At 42.4% G+C, this 20,280-nt stretch overlaps 1 protein-coding gene across 1 annotated transcript in view; it reads left to right on the top strand.

Annotated features, from left to right (window-relative positions):
- PLCD4 (phospholipase C delta 4) overlaps positions 1-20,280 on the top strand; it is a 148,495-nt gene that overhangs the window by 87,948 nt on the left and 40,267 nt on the right. The window contains exons 5-9 of the mRNA XM_082260122.1: positions 3,675-3,903; positions 8,202-8,331; positions 10,588-10,819; positions 14,317-14,518; positions 18,794-18,938. Of these exons, the coding sequence (XP_082116248.1) occupies positions 3,675-3,903; positions 8,202-8,331; positions 10,588-10,819; positions 14,317-14,518; positions 18,794-18,938 (938 nt within the window). The remainder of the gene's footprint in view (positions 1-3,674; positions 3,904-8,201; positions 8,332-10,587; positions 10,820-14,316; positions 14,519-18,793; positions 18,939-20,280) is intronic.

Raw genomic sequence — 20,280 nt, 5'->3', positions numbered from 1 at the left:
CACATTTGTATATTTATTGTTTTCAAAAACCTAGGCGCGGTCACTTGAGTATTTATTACTCATATCTTTTTTACAGCGGACTTGATGTCTGCCGGCACCCGCCGATCGTTCGGTACACAGGCAGAACTGCAGTCTGCCTATGTAAACAAGGCAGATTGCCGTTCTGACAGGAGGGAAGACATTGATCCTGCGTTCCTGCAAAACAGCGACACGGATTCATGCCTTCCCTTAGTAAAAGCACCTCCCCCACAGTACACAAAATCACTGGCTAGGCACACAGTTAACCCTTTGATTGCTCCTGATGTTAAACCCTTCCCAGCCACAGTACAGTGACAGTGCATATTTATAGCATTATTATATTATATTAGTGTCACTGGTCCCTAGAAAAGTGTCAATTATTGTCAGTTAGCGTCCCATTTGTCCGCCACAATATCGCAGTCTCGCTAAAATATGCTGATCGCCGCCATTACTATTAAATAAAAAAAAATCCATAAATATATCCCATAGTTTGTAGACGATATAACCTTTGCACAAACCAATCAATATACGCTTATTGGGATTTTTTTTTTTACCAAACATGTGTAGCAGAATGCATATTGACCTAAATTGATAAAGAAATTAGATTGTTTACATTTACATACTGCGCAATTGTCAGTTAAAGTAACATAGTGCCGTACCGCAAAAAAATGCCTAGGTCTTGAATGGGGGGGGGGGGGTAAATCTTCCAGAGCTGAAGTAGCTACTGTACAGGGGAATAGAAGATGCTGATATCAATTCAGATTCTTTTACTTTTAATGCTTGAATAACTGCAGTAACTGGTGCTTTTTGCCTGGAGCAGACAGTACACAGTATCATTGAGCTGCTTGGCTGGCAGCACATGTGGTTTTCTGATTCTGTAGAGTCAGACATTGCTCACACACTGCCTCGCCTCTATTATCTATTTAAAGAAATATTGACCTATTACGTTTATGTCTCTGGGTTTTATTTTACATGGCAGCTGCACTTGTAATAAACTATAGATGGACATGTGGATGAGGATTCTCATTGCAGTTATATAGCAGAGGTACCCAACCTGTGCGCCACATATCTCTTAGATTGTAAGCTCTAACGAGCAGGGCCCTCTGATTCCTACTGTATTAAAGTGTATTGTATTTGTACTGTCTACCCTCAAGTTGTAAAGCGCTGCGTAAACTGTCGGCGCTATATAAATCCTATATGATAATAATAATAATATAGCAGAGGTACCCAACCTGTAGGCAACATATGAGAGCTCTTTAAAGTAATGCTGTAAACGAAGGATCGAACGATTATCGGCACCACCGATATATCAGGGGCCAATATGCACTTTCCCCCGATATATCAGAATCGGCCCCTGAGGTTACCGATATAGCCGATATTTCGGAAAAGTGCTGTACCGGAGTGATGCCTGCAGCTAGAGGCATCACCCCTGTTCCTGGCGTCCATAGCCGGCAGTTGGCTGTCTTGTAATGACAACCGATGGGGCTGAGAAGCCGCTCGGCTGTCATTACAAGGAGCAGGAGGGGATGCCCCCCCTCCCGCCGCCTTCCGCGGCTCGCCCGGGTCTTCCGTCCCACCGCATGGCCGCCGAAGACCCGATCAAAGCTGCATTTGGCTCTGATCGGGTCTCCATGTAAAAAAAACAGCAGTGATGTCATGAGTACTCGGCGCCAAATTTAAAAAAATGACAGCATTCAAAACAGTCAAACATGGCGTTTTGAATGCTTTTCAGTGCCGAGGAGGGGTTTGGGGTCGTTTAGACCCCCAGATCTCTCCACAAGGAGTACCTGTAAAAAAAAAATAAAGTAAAAAAAATGTTTTTTACATGTCCGAAAATATCGGCCGATATCAGCCGATACCGATATCCGATGATCAAAATATCGGTATCGGCATTAAAAAAACGATATTGGTTGGTCACTACTGTAAACCACATTTTATCAGGGTGCCAAAAAATGAAAAGGCTTAAAGGGCGTGCTTACACCAGAATGCGGTGCAGGCAGTGCCATCTTAAGAGCATTAAAGGGCCCCGGGAAATGCAGTGTACTGGGGCCCTGCCTACACAATCACCCACGAGAATAAAAATGCAAATTATCGATAAGGCTACATACTGTATATTGATACAGCAGTGCCAGGCTAATGACTGCTTCCAAGTTCGGCAGCTGGGTCCGGTGAGCACACACACGGACGGGAGTCAGACTGTCCTGTGTGTGCCTGATCCCATGGAGGTGGACAGGCATTCCTGCAGTTGTGGGCTCCCCCTCCACGAACCAAGTGGCCTGACAGCAACGCAGGGCCGATAGGCACATGCCACCTGCTAAGTTCGGCGGCAGGATGCACATGGGATTTGGGACTAATGCTTGGCTGGAGCTGGGTCGCTAGGCAAGCGGGGCCTCCGGGCAACTGCCCAGTGTGCCCATTCGTTAAGATGGCCCTGGGTGCAGGAAACCTGTTGCAATCTGCAGTGGGTGCCACTGCTGCCTTAAAGTGGAACTGCACTGCATCTGAGCACCACAAACCATAAATGCTATTTAATTAAATTCGAATATTCCTCATACTCCCCCATCCATCCATGTCTCCATGCTTTATTTTGCTGAGAAATCATTTTGAAAAAACACCCCCTGGCATTTCTGGCAGTGGCCATCTTGAATAAGGGCAGATGATTCATGTATCATTTACTTCCTGGAATCCAATTTTGAAAAACACCAATATGTTTTACTTTCTGCTATAAATCATTCCCAATAAAAATGTTTTAAAAAGCACAAGGTGCCATTGGAGGACCTGCCAATTCTGGTGTTCAATGGCAATCGAGCACAGGACCCACTAGCGGACGTCGGGCCTTCAGGCCACCCTCATGAAGTCTGTTTCTAGTTGTTTGGTCAGAGACATTCACAGTGCTCTGGCAATCCTCATCCTGTTCCCCCTGTTCCTCCTTGCACAAAGGAGCAGATACCGGTCCTGCTGATGGGTTAAGGACCTTCTACGGCCCTGTCCAGCTCTCCTAGAGTAACTGCCTGTCTCCTGGACTCTCCTCCATGCTCTTGAGACTGTGCTGGGAAACACAGCAAACCTTCTGGCAATGGCACCTGGAGGAGTTGGACTGCCTATGCAACCTTTATAGAGTCCAGGTATCAACTCATGCTACCAGTAGTGACACTGACCCCAGCCAAATGCAAAAACTAGTGAAAAACATTCAGAAAAGATGAATAGGGAAAACAAATGTAAGTGGCCTCCACCTGTAAAACTATTCCTGTTTTGGAGGTTGTCTCATTGTTGCCCATCTAGTGCACCTGTTGTTAATTTTATTAGCACTAAATCAGCTGAAACTGATTAACAACCCCCTGTGCTACTTAACTGACCAGATTCATATATCAGGAATTTACTTGACTTGATGCTATACTCTGATTAAAAAGTGTTCCTATTATTGTTTTGAGCAGTATATGTAATGTTTAGGTGTTTTAACTAATCTTCTGGCCTAAAATTATTGTAAAACCATAAGAATGCATCTGGCAGCAAAAAGGTTGAATGTCAGAAACGTATGCAACAGATGATGAAGACTAACAGAAGACAAAATGACGGCATTCCTGTTAATGAACATCGTCACAAACCTCTCCATCTCCCGTCTTCCTGTCTGTAACCATATTGTATTTTATTTCCAGTTTCCATCAGCGACATCGAGACCGTCCGAGACGGCCACCAGTCCGAGGTCCTGCAGAGCATTGCAGATGAGTTCCAGCCAGACCTTTGCTTTACCATTGTTTTCCATGGCCGGCGGGGGAACCTGGACCTCATTGCGAATACCCCGGAGGAGGCCCAGTGCTGGATTCAGGGCCTGGAGAAGCTCATAGAGACTGTGAAAAACATGGATCAGAGGGAGCTGCTGGATCAGTATCCTTTCACCAGATCTGGAGGTGCAGTGTGCTTATTTCGCTGGGTTTTGCTTATATTTTTTTGTTCCTTTCTGTCAGTTCACACTATGGCGATCCGACTTCGGGGGCGACCTGTGAAGTCGCATGCACCGCGACATCAGGGCGACTTGCACAGACTTCACATAATGGAAGTCAATGCAAGTCGCTCCGATGTCGCCCCGAAGTAATACAGGAACTATTTTCTAAGTCGGAGCGACTTGAGTCGCTCCTATTAGAACGGTTCCCGTGGCACAGAATGGACCGCGACTTGTCAGGCTGACCAATCGCCTGACAAGTCGCGGTAGTGTGAACCCGGGACTTAAAGGGAAATGATAGTGTGTTTTCAGTGAGCTCATATTTTGAGTTAATTATGCAGCTTTTGCTTTTATGCAATCTTTGATGTGACTTCATTTTGTAGCAAAGTATTGGAGGTTGCTGCAGGTATGTGCCAAACAATCGACCTGCCTGCATATTAAACTGTTATTATTTTTATTATACAGGATTTATATAGCGCTTACAGTTTGTGCAATACAATTCAATACAGGAGGAATCAGGAGGAATCAGAGGGCCCTGCTCGTTAGAGCTTACAATCTAAGAAAGCTGTTAGCATTTGTTTTCTATGACCTTTTTGCTGCCAGAGCTGTTTTGCTTTTTTTGCGCACGTTTAGAAAAAGATTTTAGGCCTGCAGATTAGCTAAAACCCCCAAACATATTTTTTTCTGAAAGCAGAGACCATGGAGAATAAAATAATGAAATTAAGAAGTCTGGACGGCCACACTCCCACGCAAATCATATTTATTGGAATGTATAAAATTCACACAGCATCACACAGGTACAGGAACAAAAACAGCTGACCATTTCGCACCTTCACTAGTGCTTAGTCATAGCTAAAATAAAAAAATATATATATAAGCTTTGGCTTTGCAAGTCCATACATGTAGCTACACCCCTCATGCTACACCAACGCGTTTCACACAGAGTGGGCTTAATTATAGAGGTAATGATCACAATTATGATCTCTACTATTAAGCCCAATCTAAGTGAAATGCGTCAGTGGGATATGGTTACAGGTGGGCACTTTCAGTGTGCAAGACTTGAATAAACTCCTTGAAGAATTGATATAGAGTGGGGCAGGGGGTTAACTCCTCATTTCTAATAAATTATTCCAAAACTACTTTACTTTTTATCTACTGCTAAATACTGCCTGTGTGCCCTGATAAATAAACTTCAGAAGTTACATCATCCCACCCTGGCCAATCAAAACAGCCTAGGACTCGCCACCCAGAGGCAGGGAGAAGATGCCAGCACCAGTAAGGGACCTCGCAGATGTCGGATCGTAGTTTTGGCTTTGGTTCTGCTTTAGGAACTACCTGAATGTGTTGCATGTGTGGGTAGAAGCATGATCTGTTCTCCATTAGCTTCAGTGAAAGGCAGGTAAAACATTAGGAATCTAATAGACCCAAGATGTCTCAGTAAAGAGAACATGTTATTACAGGATGCTCTCACACAGGAAGATATTGGTTCCCTATGTGATAAAAATAAAGTTAAGTAAAAAAAAAAAAAAAAAATGAAAGTTTCACCCAAGCACTTAAAAATTCCTACCAAAAAATATGGAACCTGCCCTCTGCCACATACACACACATAAATGTACACTTTAGGAGCACCTAGGTAAGCAAACATTGTTTCCACAAGGCTTGCTGTGTTTAATATCTATTTACTCAACTCAACATCATCTTATAGGTTTGGTAATATGTTGCATTTGTGTGCTCCAAAAGTGTATTTTTTACTAAAAAAATTGCACTTGATAAACCATTGCACTAATATCGTGTGACATACTAAATGATAACAATTTATATATATATATATATATATATATATATATATATATATTTTTTTTTTTTTTTTAAATAGAGTACAGTTATGGTTAAAACCCTGTCAGTTTTTTTCCTGCTTAAGTTCCATTGGGAAACTACAGTATAATTGGGTCACCTAACTTCATGGACTCCAGAGTGATTGCCCTGTCCGCACCTCTGTGATCATGCGTTTGCCGCCAATATGTTTTAGTTTCTGGTTATGTTTGGCAGATATCACCAGGAAAGTCCACCTTCTGTACAAAGAAGATACCTCACCTTGTAAAATAGACTACAAGCAATATTCCTTCCTTCTCATATTTCGTTTTGCACTTTATTTCGGTATTTTCTTGTATGCTAAGTGGATAGTTTCATGGTTTTATTACTAACTATAATTCACTGTACAATGCATTTGGGAATTCATCGGATTAAATGATAAAATGTCTCCAATCAATTAGAAGAGAGTCCCGTGGGCGTAATATGATGGATGGCAAAGGCAGCTTCACATTTCTTCCAAATAATCGCGGAGATTGTCATCAGTTCTTGTTAATCTGCAACAATATTTCATTTGTATTTTCTCTGCTGTCAGAGAGAGATAGAAAATGTATTAGACTATTGAGTCTAAAATACAGCGGAAAGATACAACAAGGTTTAACAGATGACCAAATATCGAAAAAGAAAAAAGGTTCCTCACAATGGGGTAGCCAAAAGTATATCAGCTATAAATGTATCTCAAAATTTCCTTTGCATCATTTATGCCTCGGTCGAAATCCTACAGCCATGGGAATATGATTCCACTTTGTTTGCTCCAGATGTCTTTGCAAAGCCAAATTCTACCATGTAACAGTAGTGATGACATCATCACTGTACTGTACATGTTTCAGGCCCAAGTCTCTTCTTTAGAAAAAACACCCAAAGAAGGGATAAGGCCCCAAAGCATTTCAGTACATTGGGGGGGACTTCATCACCTAGGATACAATTTGGGTCCCCCTTCTGCACCAGCTCTGGACATCTTTGTAGTTTCTTCCACTTGGCCCTCCAGGTGTCCACCACAGAGTATCCATCTTGACTTGGGACCTCCTTGGCTACCTAGTGATAGCATATGTTGGCATGACCTAGGATTCCTTGGGATGATTTGACCTGGTGATATGTGCTGACCAAGTTACTTCATTGTAAGTGCATTTTATCTGCTTTTTCAGAACTTTCTGTACAATTGGAGTATACCCGTTATAGGAGAAACATGGAGGTCTTTCTGTACAACTGAAGTTCACCTTTCATATGAGAAACATGGAGGTCTTTCTGTACACCTATCATAAGAGAGAATGGAGGTTTCTTTTGTTAATCTTATTGGAAAACACTGGACCAGTGTGAAAGCCAAAACTAGCTTTTTAAGTAAAGTAATGGCAGCCTCCATAGTTCTCTTTGTACAAGTTTCTGATAAGCATATACCATAGCTTTGAAGCCCCGTCCTTGAATTTATAATGGGGAAACAGTCAAGGTCAGACCTTAAAAATAGTGCCCATCCCTATGATGAAAAGAACGGAGCAATCCCCTATGTTTGGGACTTTAAGCGGCACCTTATAATGAGAAGTAATAAATTGCTTAAAAAGATAATTTTATTAAATATTTATATAACAAATTGCTGATACATGGCAAAGCATATACAGCAGATAGAAGCAAAGGACATGGAAATGACAAAAAAGAAGAAACACCATACAGTATACACATTTCGAAGCTGAAGATGCTCCTTCATCAGGGGTGTAACTGAGGTTGGATAACCTATAGTGATATTGGTGTATAAGTACATTCCATGTCACAGATAAAAACAAATGCAAAGACAACAGCCAGAGTTCCCGAGAGGTAGATCAATACCTGCTGCCTATCAATGATTCTACATATTGTATTAATCGCTAAAAGAAGCGGTTGGATTGCAAAAACCACCAGATACAAATCCTGGATGCTGGGGTCAGATATGAGCGCAAGCCGAAAGGAGGGCTACAAGGCAGCAAAAAGATAGTGATGTGTCCCTGTAATAGCAGCAGTCTGTCTATAGGTTATCCAAACTCAGTTACACCCCTGATGAAGTAGCTTTTTCAGCTCTGAAATGTGTCAGGTCACTGTTAACATTTCCTATACTGTATGGTGTTTCTTCTTTTTTGTCATTTCCATGTCCTTTGCTGATATCTGCTGTATATGCTGCTACATTTGCCATGTATCACCATTTTTATATATAAATATTTAACAAAATAATTTTTTTAAGCAATATATTACTTCTCATTATAAGGTGCCACTCAAAGTCCCACACCTAGGGGATTGCTCCGTTCTTTGAATTTATAGACCATCACAATGATAACAGTGGTCGGTTGGTAACTGGGTGTGGGTGTTCCGTTATTCAAGTACCCAGCGATTACCTTGACTTGCCACTCAGATGGATATGGGACTGGTTTAAGAAGGCCGACAAGAACAATGATGGCAGGATGAACTTCAAGGAGGTCCAGGACCTGCTGAAAATGATGAATGTAGACATGAGTGAACATCATGCCTATCGCCTTTTTCAGGTACAATATAACTTCTTGTAACTCCTAAGCAGAGATGAGAACTTTTGAAAAGTTTTATCAGTGGTGGTTTGCAAGCCTTCAAAATTCTAATTTCAGAACCGGTAGTCCCATTGGGAATGCAAATCAAGCTTCAAAAATGTGTATTACACAGCAGCAAATGATACAATATTGTGCAGAATGGTTTGGGAAGCTCCTGGCAGCTCTACCTACAGAGATGATTGGGCCAGAATTTGGTAAAATTGAGATGCAGTCTTGGGAATTGGGTGTGGGCATTCTGGTATTGTAGTTCCCAGTAGAGATGAGCTTGGGTGTCCTCTGAACACATCTCTAGCCAAACTCTGAACTTGCATTTTTTTTTAAACTCCAGTAAACGTCAGATCATTCCTGCCCTGCTGCTCACGTAAACAAAGAGGCAGGATTCAGCGTGGGAATGACCCAGCCTGTAGCTCATTGTTGTAAAAAAAATAAAAAACATGAGTTTGAAGTTCAGCTAGAGATGAGTTTGGAAGAAAACACCCAACCTTATCTCTAGTACTAAGGGTTTTACCTTAAATAGCAGCTCCTGTTAGTTCATAAAGTCCTTAGGTGTTAACCATTCTGGAAATAAAAAAAATGTCTTCTAATGGGATTGATGTACTCAGTCCATAGCCTCCTACAGCCAGAAGCAGTGGAAGAGGGAGTAATTTAAAAGTTGTTGTCACTCTTGGGGTCGTAAGGCAGAAGCAGAAGAGGCATAAGGCAAAAATAAGAAGAAGCTTCCTCAAAATAGGAAACTGAAAATTGTGAAATTTGGATATGGCTTAGGACATCCAAATTCATGATATTCAGCTTTGGGTAGAGCAATAAAATGAGTCCCACCCTCCTCCAATTCAGTAGCCTTTCTCGGGGCCTGTGTTTTATGTCTTTGGACTTGTGTATATAGCAACAGCTTTTTTAGAAAGTCCTGAGATCATTCAGAATTCATTGACAGGTGCATTTGATCTGCAGTTGGCTTCTTTCAAACCTGCATTTGACCTTTAAGCGGGTTTTGCATCCACATAGACTTGTATGGAAAGCCAAAACCCATTTGAAGCAAAAAAAAAAACAAAAAAACTTATGGGGTAAATGACTTGGAAAAACATTGAAAACAGTGAGTCACAACAGCCAGGCAGGTAGAATTTTCAGAAGGTGATCGTAAATTATAGTCTTTCAATCCAACATCTAACCCTAAACCTCAAATTAACCCCTAGGGCTGAACCTTAACATAACCCTTAACCAGGGCTCCACCCCAAAATCAGCCTAGAATGGATTTATCACCAAGGTTTATAAAACCTTTTTATGGGCCCAAGACAGTTTTGAGGTCATGGAATGGGCTGTATATACTATAAGGCACTTGGGGGAAGCAGGGTAAGTGGAGGAGCATCAAGATGCCACTTGTATAGATTACTTTAATTTTTTCCAATGTGTGGATGTCCAGTAGTAGAATTTTAAGGGGAGAGGATGGACACCAAGGCTACAGGGAGACCCACATAAGACTCTCTGCTGCTCAGGCAGTTGACCCTTTTATCTCTAGTTTGGTGGACTAGACAAGTGCCATAAATGGTAAGCAGAAAAAAAAAAGAAGACAAGAATAATTACACCCAGGAAATTTTTTGGTTTTGGTTTTAGGTACATAGATTGGGGAAAGCTCAGTAACCCTGTCAGTTTATTTTGTCTGTGCCCCTTTCAGTGAGATTTCCCATTACTTTCTGACACAAAGACACAACAGAAAGTAAGATAAAATCCCACAAAAAAAAAATAAGTTGATAGAGGTTTTAATTATTCCTGACATTATCCAAAGCAAAAAAGAAAGTTTTGGTTCAAACCTCCCAACTTTCTGTAATGAGAATGAGGAACAACTTATAGCACAAAGTCAAAGGACACACCCTGACCACACCCCACGGATAGGTGGAGTACAAATAATTTATATGTTAAAATTATTGGTCAAACCTACAAGTGCCTTATATGACCACCACTTTTCCTATATATAGACTTTTAAAAATAATAAATGTATTAGTTTACAGATGAGATGAAAAGTTTAGTGTAGTACGACACATCTGGTATTTAAAGAGTACATTTTTATGAAGGTGTAAACATTAGACCAAAAAGAGGGACAACGGAGGAAAAATTACAGAGGAATCTAGGTACAAAAGAGGGACAGTCCCTCGAAATGAGGGACAGTTTGGAGATATACATATACTCTCATCCTAATGAAATGCTTTTTTTCAATGTTCTCAGATGGCCGATAAGTCAGAGTCCGGCACTCTGGAGGGGGACGAGTTTGTTTTGTTCTACAAAGCTCTGACACAGCGTGATGAGGTCCTGAAGATATTTCAAGACTTCTCCAAGGACGGAAAGAAGTTGACACTGCTGGAGTTCGTTGACTTTCTGCGTCAGGAGCAGTTGGAGTCGGAGAACACGGAGGAGTTTGCCATGGACCTTATTGCTCGATATGAGCCTTCAGAGACCGGTGAGATAACAGTGACTACGGGTGGGCTCACACTGGCAGTTTAGACCATACCCAGGCAGGGATCTCCCTCTTGGTCCAGTTTGTGTAGTTTGGGTGCTCTGAATCTTGCTCTGAGACAGTTGTAAGAGGTGGTCCCAGCCCGGTTTGCTTTGATGTGAGTGCATACCTGTAACGCTCCGGCGTTTGTTTAGTGAACTGGATTTGCAGCTGCAGAATTTCCACTCAGTAGTCGTGTAGAGATGTGTTGAATTACCATATCCAACTCTCCAGACTCATCATTGTGGCCCAGCCTGCCTCACCATGCAAATATACAGACACTCAGATAAGATGTTCCTGGAGTGATAGGTTGTATACGATAGTATAGAGGTGATGTGCTGAAAGGACAGGCGTGAGTAGTGATAGCAATGATAGGCACTCAATAGTAATGTTCTGGAGTGTTAGCAGATGGTGATAGATAGTATGCAGATAGGTTTAGCAATCATGTACAAGTAACATGTGGTAGGGGACAGCAGATGAAGTGTACAGGAATTGCTAACTTAGTGCAAGGATATAGATGGTAGAAGACTCAAGAGCTAGCAATCTATGTAACAGTGCAGATGATATAAATAGTAATGCATAGATAGCAACAGTCTTTAGTATGCAAGAGTAGATAGTGTAAGTTGATAGGAGGGAATCCCCTGTGGGGTACTTATCACTAGTTGGTTTAGAGAGATGAGGGGTCCGGTAATGAGATAAGGATCAGGTAGCGAGATACAGGATCAGTAGCGAGATACAGGAAATAGCTGGAGGCTTCGGCAGCGTCAGACAAGGCTGTGTAACAAGCGGTTTGCACGAACACCTTGTGAGTGAAAGCCGGCGATTGAAATAGCCGCTCAGAGCGGCGCCTAGTGATGACGTCATGAGAGTTAAAGGGACAGCAGCTATATGCGGAAGAAATGGGCTGGAAGGGTACCGAAGGTACCAGAATCTTACAATACCATGCCTGAGTACAGAGCTCTCCACAAATCACTAAGCACAGGAACAAGGATCACTGTGCTCTGGTTGGCAGGGGTGATGATGTAAGTGTGCCTGGAAACACTTGCTTATAGCTGTTTTGCTTGTATCTTTTTGGTAAAGCAAGGACATGGAAAGAAAAAACCTATAGTATATGAATGTTGTATATACAGACTACTTACAGTTAAAGGAAAACATCACAGGACATACATACAAACACACATACACTAACTAGCCTTTTCTAGCAAATTAACATTACCAATAGTATGTATGCAATAGGGGACACTAAAAATCACTTAGCTTCTGATATAGCTGGTATACAATTTCCTCCTTGAACAGGACTTCAGGCATTATGCATTCGAAGGAAATTGGTATGCTGATTTGGTTCTCTTGTTGTGTAGATTTTGTGTAGTCCTAAGGTGAAAGACCCCCTTCCAGTTTGTGCTGCTTTTTTTGTTTGTTAGTCATTCTCACACATGGGTGTAACTTTCTCTACTTTCTACTTCCATCATCTTCTTACATTAGTTTCTTTGAGGGAAGCATTTCCAATTTTCAAACCCCAGATGACACTGTGGTATCATGCAATGCCATAGGTCAAATATGTCAAAAGGTCAAGCTATTGTTAATCTTTGTTATCATAGTTTGGGTCCAGTGTTTGGCAAAAGCTCCTCTAAAACAATTGCAATAGCTAAAAATGTGTACACTGCCTGGACAACTGTTTACTTTGCTCAATATAGCACAATAGTTTCTATTTCTCCATTATATCAAACAGTGAGCCCGGCCAGTGCACCATGCATAGCCACTTATTTATTTATTTTTCTCCCACGTTTGTCACCTTTCATCCATGATTTTATATAAATATAACCTTTGGAAAATATCATAACTCACCACCGGACCGGTCCACCAAACACCCACTGTCTGTCCCCAGTCCTCAGGTCACTCCTGTGTCTGCAGTGCCCACCACCCTAGAAGATCCAGCCTGCCCTACATGAGATGGAGGGCACTGATGTCTAAGGTCATTGCGCACAGCACGATCATGTGAGGGAGTGTTCCCCGGAGGATACGCTCCGCCTCCTCATGCTCATCAGTTTTCACTACGGCTGGCAGTATGATATGGGGAAATGCCACCCGTAACCTGCCGCAAAGTCATAACACACAAAAATGCTGTAAAAAAAAAATCTTGGGAGTCAATATGCTGCCCCTCTCCAAGGGCTGCCTGGGTCCAATGGACCCAGTGGGACCCATGGTAGGGCCAACCCTGGCCAGGCCTTCTAGCTAGGTAGACCATTGGAAACCCTTTGTCCCTGTCAGAAGCCTTGCGCCCCGGGGGATCAGAGTAGAGGTCCTACCTCTTCGGGGGGTGGACAAAGCACACCCCTAAGTGTACTTTTACATGCACCTTTTTTGTGTTCACTTACCGGGTTTTTTCATTTAGTTTTTGCGCCACCACGGATTTAAAAAAAAATAGTCTTGTTCAATTATTGTTTCAGTGGCATTTGTTTGAGAGATGTTCCCACAGGAAAAAATGATGTTGTTTACTCCAAAAGAACAACCAATGTATTTTATGTAAATATGAAAGAAATCACAGTCTTGGCTACATAAATATACATACCGATGTAACACAGTAGCCCAGTGTGAATGCCAACCAGCAGGGGAGTGGGTTGGGAGGACACTCGAACTCGGACACAATTCAGTGCAACCCTGCCTAGTGTGAGTAAAATCAATAAAAGCTAAGGAGTGTCAACAACATTTGTATACAATGTATATAAATATGTAGCAAATACTGCGAACTTAGATGTCCTGCAGAAAACTGTGCTCTGGGTTTTCAGGGCAACTGGTCATGTGACCAAATGCCAGCTGTATGTATGCACTAAGGGCACACTAAAAATCACTTAGCTTCTGTTATAGCTGGCCCACAATTTCCTCCTTGAACAGGACTTCAGGCATTAAGCCTTCGAATGAAAGCAGTATGCTGATCTGGTTCTTTTGTAGTGTAGATTTCATGTTGTCCCAAGATGGAAGACCCAATTCCAGTTTGTGCTGCTGGCATATTTAGAAAGTTTAGTAACCATTTTTACATGGGTGTAACCCTTTCTTTTTTATCATCTTCTTACATCAATTTCTTTGGGGTAAAAAGTTTCCATTTCCAAACACCAGATGACACTGTATAATCATCCATGCAATGGTCAAATATGTCAAAAGGTCAAGCTATTGTTTATGGTTATTGACATAGTTTGGGTCCAGTGTTTGACAACTGGTCACATGACCAAATGCCTGCTTATTCAAGGTCACCAAGCAGCTAAACATCATATACCGAAACCCTTTCAGCAGAGATCAGGTGACAAATACCTGGACATCTGGTCACATGTCCAGCTGTGGGGGATCAGAGTAGCAGGGTAGATTTATCTTATTAGCAAAGTGTCAGTTGTATCTGTATGTTTCCTGGCTTTATTTGAACTAAACTGAGACAAGTTCATTAATTCAGAAATATTTCTGCTTTGTAGCGAAGAAGCTCCACGCTCTGAGCATTGACGGCTTTCTCATATATTTGTTGTCTCCGGAGGGATCCATATTTAATGTGAGCCACACGCTGCTCTACCAGGACATGACGCAGCCACTGTGCCACTATTTCATCTCCTCCTCCCATAATACCTACCTGATGGAGGACCAGCTCCGGGGGCAGAGCAGTGTGGAGGGCTACATCCGGTGAGTGATGGTACACCAATTTCCTTTACTGTGTGCGGTCACAGCATGTTGTATTGTGTTTTTTTTTCTACTTCAGAGACATTGCTCGGCTGCATCCTATGCTATTATATAATGTAGCTGAAAATCTGATCTATACATTTGTGTTCTCTTGACCTAACTAATGCTCTATTTGCTGGTGTACCTAAATCCACTATTAATTCACTACAATATGTACATAATTCTGCAGCCAGAATCCCGACTAGGTCTGGTACAAGTGCCCATATTACCCCTGTCTGTGAGTCCTTGCACTGGTTACCCGTTAGATTTTGCATAGACTTTAACCACTTTACGTCCACCCGCCACAGTTATACTGCAGCAGGCAGCCGCTCCTGCGCAAACCGCCTTAGGTATACATCGGTCGCACTCCGGGAGCTAGAGGGCGAGCACGCACCACTGGCGGCGCGCTCTCGCTCCCGCTCGTCAGCGGGGAAGCCGATACATGGGGCAGGCGGCTCCGATTGCTGCCTGACACCCGCGATCATTGCCCACTGAGAGAGAAGAACGGTCAGCTGTTGTAAACACAGCTGACCGTTCTTCTCCCTGGAATGATCATTATATTATTCATAAGGGTACAATTATATTTACATTAATATTAAGGATGCAATATATTTACATTGTTAATAAGGAAACCATTATATTTACATTATTAATAAGGATACAATTTATTTACATTATCAAGTGTCTGGAATGAATTTCTCAGTAGGCCGTATCATTAGCTAATATCACAAACCAATCTCAGTCCAAGCTAAGCCTCCTCTGTAGTGTCAGGGATGTCAATGCTCCATGTCTAAAAGCTTTTAATTAATCATTACTTCTCATCCTGGAAGATATGAGGATTAGGTTGAAGATAACTGCCTAATTCATAATCAAATTTGAAGAAAGCAGAAAAACTAAATGGTAAACTGCGGGTTTGAGTATATGAAATGTTACAAGAATATTTTCCAAGATACAAATATTTGTATTTCTAAAGTGGACTCAACATTAGATGTATTTTATCATGTTAAAGCGGAGTTCCACCCAAAAGTGGAACTTCCACTTTAAGGCCCCCTGACCCCCTGACAGGTCACATTTGGCATGTAATTTTTTTTTGGGGGGGGGGGGGGGGTACCTAGATTTGACAGGTACCCGCTCCCACTTCCACTCAGGCCGCCTAGGCGGGTCTAGCAGAAGTTCTCCTCTCCCCGCAATCTTCTGGGACACGTCATAGGTCCCAGAAGATTGCCCGGCCATTCAAGATGCGCAGCGCGACTCATGCATGCGCAGTGCGCACCCAGCTGTGAAGCCACAAGCTGTCACAACAGGGTGCCCACACTAGAGATGCCAGCGCCACAGGGAGGAGGGGGAAAAGATCAAGGCTTCGGGCGACGCCATCGCTGGACCGTGAGACAGGCGAGTGTGTTTATTAAAAGCCAGCAGATACACTTTTTGTAGCTGCTGACTTTTAATAAACACAGAAACGGCTGGAACTCCACTTTCAGTCCATGCTTGCTAAGTATGTGTCAAAGTAACCCTTCCAGGTATTTATTACCTCTTACAGAGATCACAGGACTCCCCCTGACAGTGCCTTCATATAAAAAATAAAAATACAAATGTGGCGCTAATCTGGTAGCTATAATCAAAGAAATGTCCTTGATATGCGTGGATGAAAAAGCAACAGTTCAAATTATTTCTCGTACATAAACAAAAAACTTCACAAAGAAGGGAAGAAATGTGAAGATCCTCAGCAAGGGAGACCACCACCAGGCACCCGCACACACTGATCCTTACCAGATCACATTGACCCTCATCACAAAGGTCAAAAAACGCCCATGGTACAAGCACTGGAAAGCCGGGATCATTCACTCCTCCTCCTAGGAAATCTTCCACCAAGCGGACAGTCCTTAGGTCCTTACAGGGTCCCCATGTGAGGAAACAAAATGCCAACACATAGTGTACACTGCTATGAAGTTTATTGCTCCCCAAGGATAATAAATACACTTACAGGATAGCCGCACTTAGAGAGCGTTGCTTTATCCACCTCCGAGCGGTCGGGTGCTCGCGCATCCCACCAGAAATATGGCCGCTGTGTCTCTTCCTGGTGTGGCATGCGTCGCCACAGGCTCCACCCGACGCGTTTCGTCAGAGTTGACGTCGTCTAGACGTCAGGAGGAGTGAATGATCCCGGCTTTCCAGTGCTTGTACCATGGGCGTTTTTTGACCTTTGTGATGAGGGTCAATGTGATCTGGTAAGGATCAGTGTGTGCGGGTGCCTGGTGGTGGTCTCCCTTGCTGAGGATCTTCACATTTCTTCCCTTCTTTGTGAAGTTTTTTGTTTATGTACGAGAAATAATTTGAACTGTTGCTTTTTCATCCACGCATATCAAGGACATTTCTTTGATTATAGCTACCAGATTAGCGCCACATTTGTATTTTTATTATTATTGATCTTTCTGTTCCAAAGATTTGTGTTGGCTGCTTTTCGCATACTGAATTGTATTATATTTTAGCGCAGCAATTATATGTTTTTTAGTGCCTTCATATGCTTTCCTCTCCAGAAGGATGGAGCCATCTTTATTCAGGCATCATTCAGGGTCACCATTTACTTCCTGGACTGAAATGCTGGCTCAGAGATGACACAGTCATGTAAATCCTGGTGCCGCTGCAGTTCTTGGCTGTGCTCACAAATGTCTGACACAGATCAGCCCCCACTGTGACTTGCTACAAAGTTACAATGTTGCAGTCTAATCACTGGGGGGGAGGAGACTGAGGAAATGCTTCCTCCTGTTGGCAGCAGACTGAAAGCATCATGCAAGCCTAAGCAAAATCAGTGGATTGGAGCCCAAGGATGGCTTTTAAAATGATAATAGGTGGAGCTTTTTTTTTTTTTTAACCACTTGCCAACCACCCGCCGCAGGTATACTGCGGCAGGCTGGCTCGGCTGTGCGACCTGCTGTAACTGTACAGTGGTTTGCGGGAGCGCTCCTGGGGGCGCGCCCGCTCCCATTAGGCAGTGGGGAAGCCGATCAACGGGACTGGAGGACACAATTGCCGTCGGGCACCCGCAATCACACCCTGCTAAGAGAGAATGGCAGTCTGCTATTGTAAACACAGCAGACCGTTGTTCTCTCTGGAATGAACACAGAGCGCCTGTGTTCCTCCTATTTAGGATCACAGGTCTCTGTGTTGATTCCACAAGTCCCTCCCCCATACAGTAGAAAACACCCCCTAGGCTCACACTTAACCCTTTGATCACCCCTTGGTTACCCCTTCACTGCCAGTGTCATTAATACAGTATAAACAAGCAAAAAATTGGGGGAGCAAACCCTGAACATGTATATCTAAAGCCGGTGCAGCTATGGACCAAGCAACATGTATATTAAAAAAGAATAGCGCAACCATGCAAAAGAAATGACTATCAAATATGGAGACCATCCATAAATAAAAATGGGGATTTAGTTCCACCATATGGCCTAATACAGTAACAGGGCATATTTTTAGCACTGATTACTGTAGTAATGTCACTGGTACCCCCAAAAGTATCAAAAATGTCAGTTAGGGGTCCGATCTGTCCGCCACAATGTTGCAGTCCTGCTAAAAATGGCAGATCGCTGCCATTAATAGTAAAAAAAAAAAGATAAATGAATAAATAACTAAAAAGGAGATAAATCTTTCCCCTAGTTTGTAGATGCGATAACTTTTGCGCAAACCAATCAAAATACGCTTATTGCGATTTTATTTTACAAAAAATATGTAGCAGAATACAAATTGGCCTAAAAGGATGAAAAAGTTTGGTTTTTAAAGTTTTTTGGGGGGAATGTTATATAGCAGAAAGTGAAAAATATAGCTTTTTTTTTTTTTTCAGAATTGTTGCTCTTTTTTTGTTTGTAGCGCAATAAATAAAAATCGTGAAAAAAAAAGGGATCAAATACCACCAAAAGAAAGCTCTATTTGTGGGAAAAAAAGGACATCAATTTTATTTGGGTACAGCGTCGCACGACCGCGCAATTGTCCGTTAAAGTAACGCAGTGCCGAATCGCAAAAAATGGCCTAGTCATTAAGGGGGCAAATCCTTTCGGTCCAGAACTGGTTAAATGTATACTGGGGCGTGTCGGGAATGTATTTAGACAGATGTAAAGTTATTGAAAGCTCTGCTTTTACATAATATCTTAGTTTTTTTTTTGGAAGCAGAATTCTCCATTTGAGGGGAGACCTCACCCACATTTACATATCCTAAAATGCCATGTTTTTCCCATACAGGGCGCTGAAGAGAGGCTGCCGCTGCGTGGAGGTGGACACCTGGGACGGCCCCAATGGAGAACCCATTGTGTATCATGGGCACACCTTTACTTCCAAAATCCTCTTTCGTGACGTGGTGTCGGCTATCAACAAGTATGCATTCAGGGTGTGTAATATAAAAAGAGAGAAGGCGTTTATATACGTTTTAGGGGAAAAAATACCCAAAAAACCCAAAATGTGTCAAGGGAACCTGTCCGAATAAATATGGGGGAAGCTATATTATTTATTTATTATTATATATTTATTTATTATTTATTATTATATTTGCTCAATAAACCCTATAAAAACATTTTTCCTAGCTTAGTAGTGCTTAAGTCCCAGTTCACACTGGGGCAACTTTTCAGGCGACTTAGCCGCCTGCAAAAAAACACCCAAAAAATTAGGGACAATAGAAATGAGAAAAATTGCCCCAAATGATTTGAGTAACCGGGGTCAATAAGAGCAGCTAATTTTCCAAAAATGAACACCAGCACAGTTCTTAAATAAAAACCAAATATTTATTAACCGCTTGCCGACCTCCGCAAGTACATATACTGCGGCGGTCAGCCCCGGCCAGGCAAAGTGACGTATCGGTACGTCACTAGCCTGTGAGCCAATAGCGGGCCGGCGCGCGCACCCGAAGGCGCGCTCCCGCCCCAGGCTCGTTCCCTAACAAGTCTGCGCATGTGACCGGCGGACCCGATGTCCGCCGGTCACTCGCGATCGTCCGCTGTGAGAAAGGCAGGCGGCTGATGTAAACAAAGCCGCCTGTCATTCTTCCCTGTGTAAAAATGGAGATCATACGGTTCTGCTATGTAGGACCTTTGATCTCTGTTCTTACACCAGTAGCTACATCCAATCACAGTAAGAAACACACCCCCAGGGACACACTTAACCCCTCCTTCCCCAATAAAGTTAACCCCTTCCCTGCCAGTGTCATTTTTACAGTAACAGTGCATATGTATAGCACTGATTACTGTAGTAATGTCACTGGTACCCCCAAAAGTGTCAAAAATGTCAGTCAAGGGTCCGATCTGTCCGCCCCAATGTCGCAGTCCCGCAAAAAAAAAAATCGCAGATCGCCCACATTACTCGTTAAAAAAAAAACAACAAAAATGACAAAAATCTTTCCCTTTGTTAGTAAACGCAATAACTTTTGCGCAAACCAATCAAAATACGCTTATTGTGATTTTTTTTTACCAAACATATGTAGCATAAAACAAATTGGCCGAAAATTTTAAAAAATTTAGATTTTTACATTTTGGGGGGGGGAGGGATTTCATATAAAAAATTTTTAAAAATATTGTTATTTTTGCAAAATTGTCGCTCTTTTTTTGTTTATAGCGCATGATCAAAAAATCGCACAGGTGAACAAATACCACCAAAAGAAAGCTCTGTTTGTGGGAAAAAAAGGACGTCAAATTAGTTTAGGTACAGCGTCGCACGACGGCGCAATTGTCCGTTAAAGT

Source organism: Pelophylax lessonae, assembly GCF_965119305.1.
Source record: "Pelophylax lessonae genome assembly, chromosome: 6".
NCBI classification, from domain to species: Eukaryota; Metazoa; Chordata; class Amphibia; order Anura; family Ranidae; genus Pelophylax; species Pelophylax lessonae.
The sequence above is the reverse complement of the archived record's forward strand: the minus strand, read 5'-3'. Positions and strand labels throughout refer to the sequence as shown.